General features: G+C 36.8%; 1 protein-coding gene across 1 annotated transcript; it reads right to left on the bottom strand.

Moving 5' to 3' along the window:
• Positions 1–739: 739 nt before the first annotated feature.
• LOC134475357 (kita-kyushu lung cancer antigen 1 homolog) lies at positions 740–2060 on the bottom strand. Its single transcript, XM_063245627.1, has 2 exons — positions 1875–2060; positions 740–1045 (listed from the first exon to the last, which is right to left on the bottom strand). Exons 1-2 carry the CDS (start codon positions 1953–1955, stop codon positions 746–748), a joined length of 381 nt encoding a protein of 126 aa, XP_063101697.1. The 5' UTR covers positions 1956–2060; the 3' UTR covers positions 740–745.
• Between the last annotated feature and the right edge of the window lie 8124 nt (positions 2061–10184).

The following is a 10184-nucleotide window of genomic DNA, read 5'->3' as shown; positions in this document are numbered from 1 at the left end:
AAGTGAATGTTGAGCAATTATTTACTTAATTATACTGGACTTTTATAAAATGTTATTTAAAATAGATGACTAGAGCTTAGAAATATTTTCTAAATTTTAAACCATGTTTTGTTACATGAATTCTACCTTTATATTTTGGTGAGGCATAAATTTTTTGCAACATAGAAAAATTCATAGCATATTTATAGGTAACTTGAAATTTAGAGAATATTTTGGAGTCTTTACACGAAGGAAAAGCAATTCTTTTCAAAAGCTGATCACAAGTAGTAGAATAGGTCTGTGTCACCATCTCCCTAAGTGTAAAAACAGAAATGTTAATGGAGCTCTTAGCATGCTGTAGGGTTCCCAATGACAGCTCTTATAATCACATAGATTCAACAGTGACAAGAAATAGTCTTTGCATAACATGAATTCCACTTATTCTGATGCAGACATTGACACAATTGCAGTATTACACTCTAAGTCAATAAAAACCAATAGATAAATGTTTTTCACTTTGAAACTATAATCACTGTATACCAACATATCCCTTTCTTTTTTAAATTTGATTTTCTTTGTTTTGTGTTTCCAATTCTTCTCCAGTAAAATGTATAATAGCAGTGACAACTATTCAGTTTTTAAAATAATATGTGAGCAAGCAAATCAATATATCTGGATTTCATATCTGATTTGGCATCCCCTTTCTCTTTTAAATAATAATTCATTTGAAATACACATAAACTCAATTGCGCCACTCAAAATGCCTTTAATGAGTGCGGGGAAATACCTTGTACCTTGCAACCTTTTTTGTGGGTTGCTGGTTTAATACTGCACCATTTAAGCCCTTTATAATTAGTAGTTGTTCCAATTCATTCAGCTGATTTTGCATGACTTTGAGATTCACCAATATTCTCTTGCGTAGGGTCATCGAATGTGGGAAGTGCTTTAACGTATCCTGAGAAAGATTCTTGACTGAAGGTTTGGAAGTACTGCTGTGACTTGAGCAAGTACTTGTTTTTATCAGTGCAAGAGCAGTTGAATTTGATGACAGTCTACTATAGAGTCTCTGTAAAGAAAATTATACATATGTAGTCTGTTGAATTTAGCAATTTCCAAATACTACCAAATAACAACTTGTTTACAAAAGATGAACTGATTTTTCCTAAGAACTAGAGATTAAAAATGTAAATGACTACACTGATCCAGTAGTAATATGCTCTGCCAAGAGCAACACTAAGAGTAAAATATATTAACATTACCTTATAGTTTCAAAGTGTCATATCCTTTACTTATGTTCTGTACAACTACAGAAGTCTCCTGTCTTTGACCCTTATCTAAAAGATTTTCACTTCCAAGTATAAAATAACACCAGAAAACCACTTTTGAACTTGAAATATTTGTGAATGTTGTATCCAAAAAGCTCTCACAGCGGTAGCAGGAGAACCAAAGAGGAATATGGGTAAATAAGAGAAGTAAAAGAAGGGCAGAGCAGATAAAGTTTCTTAAAATGGGACATGATGGCGGGTGGTGGGCGTCTTCGGCTGCATTTTTTTTTTCTCTAGTTGCATGAAAATGAGCTCAAATCACTTACTGACTTGGGACTATTTTCCAACAAATCACAACTCTGGAATCTATGTGCAAAATGGGGACTTAAGGGGTAAGGTAATTGAAGTCTGGACACTTTCAACAGAAAGAGATAAGGTCATATTTTTACTTAACTATCTTTCCATTATCCACCAAACTCATTCCTCAGTCTGCATATCATTCAATTCTGGGACTTCTTCAAAAGAAAAAGATAAGTTCATATTTTCACTTCCCTATTTTTCCATTATCCTACAAACTCAATCACAGCCTTTTGTATTCATCTAGCTTCACTTAATTCCAGTCTCTCTTACCTTTATCTGAAATCGCTTTTTCCAGAACAAAAATGTGAAGCAAAAAAAAACTGCGCTCATTAGCATCAAAAGGATGGTCATGGTTTCTCTTTTTTCTCCCTTAGTACAGAGGTTCTGGGTTTGTACTTGCGAAGCAGGGGATGCTTAGCTGCGCAGAGTGAGGAAAGCGCAGACTGGCGTGGTGGACGTCCCTCAGTATTTGGTGCAACTGGGACTGCACTGAGGAGCTGTGCTTTATATTGAGGTGTCAGCGTGAAACCTCATAATTGTATGCTCAGCTAAGGGGCACTGTGACACAATCGGTGACTTAGAACCTGGCTCAGAGGAGGCCAGGTTGCACTTAGTAAACGCCCACTTAGTTACTGCGTCAAATCTTTGAGAAGAGAATTAAAAGACACTGAAGGAATTTGAGAGCCCCACGAAGCTGAAATATAGTAGAAGTACACACTGCAAACAGCCTAAAAGAGAGGGGAGGGCAAGAGGAGAGAGGGAGGGGAAAGGGAAGTAATAAGTGTTAACATAGCTCATGCACAGGAACCTAGTAACCCTACCGCAGTGAATGTAAATATTATTTTATAAACATGAATTAATAATAACAATAAAAATAATAATGAAAATGGGGAAAGGGGATTTAGAAAGGGAGGGTCAGAAGTGGGTGGGAATGGAAAGGGAATTTAAAAAGAAACAAGCTGTGTTTTGTACATGAATCTTTTCCCCGAGATGAGTATAAACTTCAGATACTTCAAACACATACTAGTAACATTTTTAAAAATTACAAAAATTTTTAAAAAGTTTTAAAAGTTGCTTTTCCTTCTTTATTTTTTCTTTTTAAAATTATGGCTGTCTTTTCTGCAACCACACCATTATTCATTCCAAAAATAAGATAGAAAAGTTTGTAAAAGTAGTTACCCACTAATTGTAAGTCATTGTCAGAAAAAATACCTTCTACACAGTCCTATTTTTATTTTTAGGATTTATTCCAACCTTGGTCACATTGGAATAATTGTACGTTTCTGTTATTTTATAAATAAAAAATTTTTTTCACAGACATATTCTCATATAATCCTGACAATAAATTTGTATTGTATGTTTAATATTGGATTTATTTTTGCAGACACAAAAACAGTTTCAAGTGTTTCAAAAAAAGTTTTAAGTATTAAACTCGTCTGAAATCACTAACAAAAGCAGCATTTGGATGGTACAATTTGAACTCTAAGATAAACTGTCCCGTTCCTTCATTCACACCCCTAAAATCTCCTCCACTCTGATTTGTGAGCATCAGGTGTTTAATATTTTTCAGCCAAGATACGTAAGTCTATTAAAGGAAGGCCCCAGCTATAGGAATCATTACACTAGAAATAAAATGCTCATGAAACTCATTTAAATGTGGGAGATGACAACTAAACTGAAGATTCAGAAATAAGAGCAATAACCAGGTGTGATGGTTTGTATTTGGATGTCCTCCCAAAGCCTTATGCAGTTATGGAGGGGGGTAGGCCTTTCAAAGGTGGTTGAGTGTAGTATTTGTGATTGGTTTGTTGTCTAGCCCTGGAATTGATGATGTGGTCACTGCACTTGCCCAGGGGCTGGTAGCCAGCATACAACATGAGAGGAAAGGGGGTGTGCTTTTTTTTTTTTTTTTTTTTGGTCTTTTTTCTTTTTTATCGGTACCAGGGATCGAACTTGCGACTGCCTGCTTGCAAGGCAGGTGCTTATGCCGCTGAGCTAAATCCCCAGCCCCGGGGGTGTGCTTTTTAATTTTTGCTCTTGTCAGCTTTATACTAGCTGCCATCATGAATGGCTGCCCCTATGCCATGCCACTCTGCCTTGGAGCCAATTGAATATGGACTGAAACCTAAAAATTATAAGGTACATAAACTTTTCCTTCCTTTATTTTGGGTGTTGTATATTTTGTCCCAGGAACAAGAGAAAAGTAACTGAGACAGGGCAACCTCAAGGTTAATGTCAAACAGTAAGCTGTAACTCTGCTTGAGGAACAACTTTCATATAGTTTATTGGTCAGCTTTCCTGTTGCTGGGACAATAAACTCAATACCTTAGAGGAGAAAAGTTTTAGGTTATCTCACAATTTCAGATGTTTCAGGCCATGATTGGCTCACACCAAGGCAGGAACATCATGGCAAAAGGGCAGGGTGCAGCATGATAGCTAGAAACAGAGAAAAGAGGAAACAGATCAGAGAGGAATGGGCCAGGGACTAGATACAGCATTCAAAGTCACACCTCCATGACCCACTTCCTCCAACTAAGCTCTGCCTTCCAATAATCCATTCATCTGTAAACTCATTAATGGATTGACTCAATTATGAGATTAGTGCCCTAGTAATCCAATGTTATTTCTGGGAGTCTCAGTCTAGTCAAGCTGACAATCAAAATTAACTGGCACAAAGAGGTAAAGTAACTTGCTCTTGATCAAACTGCTGATAAGTGGTAAAGTTAGGAAACTCAGATTATAGACTGACTCTGTAATCCATGGGCTTAGTCACTGTGCCACAGCCTGTTTGGCATGTGATACCTCTGATAAAAACCTGTTAACTTCTAGTCCTTTTTACATCCTTTGCATTTCATTTGTTGTGTTTATGGAGTCTGCCTTTTGGCCCATAGCCAAGAAGACTTCAAACAAGGAGTGCCCCAGGAAAAGTGGTCTTCCCCTCATATGCAGCAAACCTCCACAAAAAAGGATCTAAACACAGTTAAGAGCCAACTCAGAAGCACCGGCAGCAAGGATGGAGGAGAGGCAATAATTACCAGAGAAATGTAAAGGAAGACTTGGCAGGTTTGTGACACATGAGGAAGAAGAGGCCAAATATCTCTGGCTTGTGTCATTTTTCATGTAAGCAGTGATGCCAGTCACTGAGGTGCAGGTCCAGAGGGAAATGAAGAGTGGTGGGGAAAGCAGCAATCATCACCATTAACCTCCATGGCACAAGTATTGTGCGACAGTACTTTAGATTTAGAAGTCAATGTCATTCATACAATACCCATTGGAGGGAGGAGGTAACTACTATCAGTATTTTCTTTGAACCGTGAGAGGAACATGAGGCTCTGAGACCTGCAAGAACTTCCCCAAAGTCCCACAGGCAGTAGAAAAACCACGATTTCAATCCAGGTTGACTGGCCCAATTTCATCCATGCCACCAGCTTGTTGGAAGGGCATTGCCTGTGTTTTCTTGCTCTGTCTTCTATTTTAATCCTGATTGTTGCCTGCCTCATTGGTTTCTGATTTGCTGGTTTTCCAGAGTCTTAATTTTGGTTTGACCCCTGATGCTGGTCATCTATTTGACCATGAGTTCTAACATTTCTCTAATCTTCAGTATGTGAATATTGCCTTCACCTTCACACTTCACTTCTCTCTATTCTCTGACTGCCTCACCAGAATTAAAACACAATGAGTTAAAGACCTTCCTCCATATCCTACCTATTACTCAGTCTCTTTCCTTGTATTCTTCTCCAGTTTAGCCCTGAAATGAATATCAGAGCTATAATTCAATTTCTTTCTCGAAGTTTTGGTATATATTTGTCTAAATCAGTGTTTCTGTGCGTATGAATGTGTATATGCAGTGACTGATTGCACAAGGTTGAGGGAACGCTTGATGGACAAGAGGGTTGAATGGTGAATATGCCCAAGATTCTGGAAAGTTCCACACAATGAAGAATGATCTGTATTCTATCCACTTTTTGTTGCCACCTTGCACCTATTATCTGTGTAATTTTAAAAATCTCTAAATGACTGCTTGTACCTAGAATAAAAATGCTTTACACAAAAAGTCCCAATATTTGTGTACTGCTTTAGCATATGCTGAAATTTCCAGTGATAAAACTGCCATCTAAATTGAGAGAAATTTGTGCTTCAGTTTGTTTAGAACTCTTCCAAAAGTTATTTAGTTGTTTTTTAAGTATTACATTGTCAACAGCCACACTTACAGTAACTGGGTCACTAATGAGATGCCCTGTCTGTGTCTGCATTTGTTACATTCTGTTCTTGGTCTTTCTATTTTGTGCAAGATTCCTTATATATTCTCAGGTCTTTTAGTATGGAATCGCCTGAATATTTCAAAATTTATAATATAATTTTAAAATTATCTATTCTTTCTCTCTTACACTAGAGTTGGCCCCTCATATATTTGCACACACATGCACATATACAAATATATAAAATTAAGAATGTAGTAGATATACTGTATATTAGTTTTCTTGTTTTATTTTAGTATAGTGTAGGAAAGAATTTTTTAGAAATATGAAAGTTTACTAAAGTGCACTGTCTTGTTTTGGGTGCTTTATATGTATATCTCAATTAATCTTCAAAAAACCTGTATAAAATGGACATTATTTTCACTTTTATTTTAAAGATGAAAAAGTAAAGAGGAGTTAAGTAAATTTCCCAGCATTATACACTTAGTAAGTGATAGAACAGCAATTGAAAACTAAGTTTATCTTATTTCCAATGCAATACACATTTAGCTACTAGTAATGTGGTAATATTGTTTAATACTTCTTATTGGTTTTAAATTATGCTTAGGATGATTCTCAGGTGATAATATTCCAAATTTTGCGGTTCCATGAGAAATTACAGATAAACTCAGGATCACTGAAAATATTTAGGCATGCAGTTGGACATGTCTGATTAGTGGGCATGCACGTGTGTGCACACTCACACACACAGAATGAGTTGAATCAAATTTCATTATGTCTTATTCCTTGTTTCTTGTGCCCAATTACATTATATTACGCTTGAAAGTGGATTTGTTCAAATCACATATTCCGTTTTAAAAAAATAAGACAATAATGGGACAGTTAATATGATGATATAAACAAGTAGGGTACATCTGGACTATAGAAATCCTCAATTTACAAGCAGTTGAGTAGCAAAATTTAACAAATAAAGATCTTGCATTTTTATGCTTTACATTGTATATTTGTGTCAAAAGTGTATAATAATAATTTGTCCGATTTATTGACAAATACGATTTGCAAACATTTTTCCACCACACACCCATCAGCATATAGCCACATTAATAAGATTACGTGACCAAAAAGTGAAACGCCCAAACATTTACTAGCCTCCTTTAACAATATATGTTGGGTATAAATACACACCACACATCTGCCTTATTTAGAGAAATCGTTCACTCATCTTTCCTGGTATAAATGAAGTCTCAGTGATTTTTCTCCAAGTCTCCAAGAACTGCAGTTCATTTGCCAGCATCTCTGAATTCTATCACTAGATGGCAATGTTCTCCAAGCTTTTGATTATAAGCAAAGCCAGCTTTGTTTGTGTGTGTGTGTGTGTGTGTGTGTGTGTGTGTGTGTGTGTGTGTTTCATTTCGTTTTGTTTTTCGTGCTCATGGGTCAAATTAACTATCTTTCTTGCCAGCAAAATCATGCCCAGATGTTTGCTATGCTGTTATTTCAGGACAGGCAATTTGTTTTCAGCAATTTGCTGGCATTTTAACAATAGTCTTGATCCTATTTGAATAAAAGTGACCCTTGATTTAGTTCAAATATTCTGAATCTAGACTATGTTGCAAACACTGACCTAGGCATGAAGAGCACAGAGATAAAGACAGGCTTGACACTTAAGAAATGCACAGTCTACTTGATGAGACTATGGATGAACAGAAAGTTTTATGACAATATCATAAATCTTGTGTGTGGGAGTAAGCACAGGATGAAGTACCACCTCAATTCAGAGGCTCAGGGAAATCCTTCTGGAACAGATGACACTAAAAGCAGAATTTTGAAGAATGGACAGGGATTAGTTAAAGAAGGAAGGATGTGGGATATTGTACTTCAGGCAGAAGAAACAAACAACTTGCAACAGTGTGACTCATGCTGGGGAAGTAGGTAACAGGTGTTAGGCACCATAAGAGAACACAATACTCAGTACAAAGGTAGGGAGAAATTAAGCTAAGGAATGCAATAATAGTGTTGCAACCAGAAACCACTATGTGAAGCTATCTACTCTTCCCATCTACATCATCATCTTAAGTTGAGAAGAAACAATTACTTCATTTCTTTAACCACATGTACTTCAAAGTAAATTAGCTATTATTTACTGAGTCACTATTTAGTACTGAGCCCTACACTAAGAGAGTCTTCATACATTGACATTTTAAGAACCAGAAATAACTCTAAAAGATGCCCATAACTGTTATGATCATCTTTATTTTACAGATAGAAAAAACCGGTTTAAGAGAGGTTAAGTGAATTGCTTATAATCACACAGCTAACAAGTGGCAGAGCTAGTTCTTAGAAGCATATACCAAGTACAGAGGATGCATAAGTGAAAGAAGGAATCTAGCAGGAGGCTGAGAATGGTAAGAAGGATTTTCTGGCTGAGATAATGCCTAATATGGGTTTATTAACATGAATAACAATAACAGGAAAACATTTATCTTTTTAAACCTACCCTATGTGTTATATGCTGTGTTGTTTTATAAGTATTCACTCATTTAGTCCTTACAAAATCCTATGAGGCAGGTGCTATAATGTGGACGTCGATGTCATGGTCAGACTGTGGCATTGCTGGGATGGGTGGAATCTTCATGAGTTGTGGTCCAATGTAAGGAAATTAAGTCATTAGGCTCATGTCCTTGAAGGACATTGTGGAACCCTGGCCCATTTCTACTCTCTTTGCCATGAGGTAAGCAGCCTCTTCTGCTATATGTTTCCACCATATGTCCTGCTTCACCACGTACCTCAAACCAACTAGGTTAACAAACCCAGCATGGCAGCATGTACTGAAACTTCTGAAACTATGAGCCACAATAAACATTTCCACCTTTAAGTTGATTTCCTTCATGTATTTTTCACAGTGAAAGACAGCTAAAAATGCAGAAAGAAGAATTATCTTATTTTACAGTAAGTAAGGTCCTGAAGTACAGGGAAATTAACCAGTTTCCCCAAGGGCACATGGCGAGTAAGTGGCCAAGCCTAGATTTAAATGCAGGTAGTTTGACTGTAGAACCAGTAAGAATTGGGAAAAGGGTATGAATGAGGGCATTTCATGCAGAAATATCAGGGAGAAGTGCATGAACCAGCATGGAAGGTTGAGGACTCGAAACAGGTTGGAATTGCTGAGCTATAAAATTGGGGTAGTTGAGAAGTCAGGACTGGGAGGCAGAGAATTTGCAGGAACTCTGATGTTGTGAAGGGCCTCGTTTGTCCTGGTCCAGCTGGGGTTTGACATGTCAGAAGTAGGAAGCAGGAGAGCATGGTGGAGTTTCAAGCAGAGACAGACTTAATCCTGTTTGTCTAATCTTTCTTACCTCAGCTACCTCAGGTGATAATATCCTGCATCATAGAAATCACTCTAAAGCTCATACGCTATCCAAATGTGCATAATGGTGCTTCTCACTCCTTTATTTTAGATGCTATGTAAGACAGTTATATTCTAACGACAGTGGCTTTCCCATTAAGGGACTTAAACTAGCATTGACAATGACAGCTGAAAATACAACTCCTCTGGGCCTGTTTAAATCCTTCCCAATTACAAATCCTAGAGGCACGAGCTAACAATTTGTACTTTAACAATCCTCTGGGTGATTCCATATAAGACTAATGATTGAAAACCACTGTTTTACACAATTACTTTACTATTGCATGTGTATGTGATTTGTTTCATCTTTCAGCTCCTTGAGGTAGAGATAATATCTTCTGATTTCTGTGAAATACTATAATGCCTACCTAATTTAATTACTGCATAAGTAAAGTTGTAGACAGTTCCACCAGACTCATATCAAGTTCTCATTTATCACTTGTACCTAATGTTCAATAATACTCATACATTGATTGATAATTGAGGATAGATATGTATAAGAAGGGGTAGAGAATTGGAAAAGCCTCAATGGGATGCCAAGTCACAGAAAATTAAAAAACAAAACCTCTTTTGAGCAGATTCAACCAGTCATACAGGGCTGACCTAGCAATCCAGGATATTAACTTTGTGAGAAGGCAGAGAAGAAAGGGGATGGGAAGAAATGCAGAAATAAGCCTACTTCCATTTATATGAAATACCCAGAATAGGTAAATCCATTAAAATAGAAATGAGATTAACAGTTGCCAGGAAGGTTGGTGTGTGGAATGTAATATGACTACTAGTTGGTGTAAGGATGTCCTTGTAGGGTGGTGAAAATGTTCTTGAATTAGATAGTGGCAATAGTTGTGTAACTCCAAGTATATTCAAAACCACTGAACTCTATACCCTAAAAGGGTAAATTTATGGTATATGAATTATATCTCAAAAAAGAACAGCTGTTTTAAAAAAGATAAGATTTGTTAATCTAGAAGGAGA

This window comes from Cavia porcellus, unplaced genomic scaffold (assembly GCF_034190915.1).
Source record: "Cavia porcellus strain 051 isolate PalLab524CR breed Dunkin Hartley unplaced genomic scaffold, mCavPor4.1 scaffold_3, whole genome shotgun sequence".
NCBI lineage: Eukaryota > Metazoa > Chordata > Mammalia > Rodentia > Caviidae > Cavia > Cavia porcellus.
Note: the sequence above shows the minus strand (reverse complement) of the source record. Positions and strands in the feature narration are given on the sequence as shown.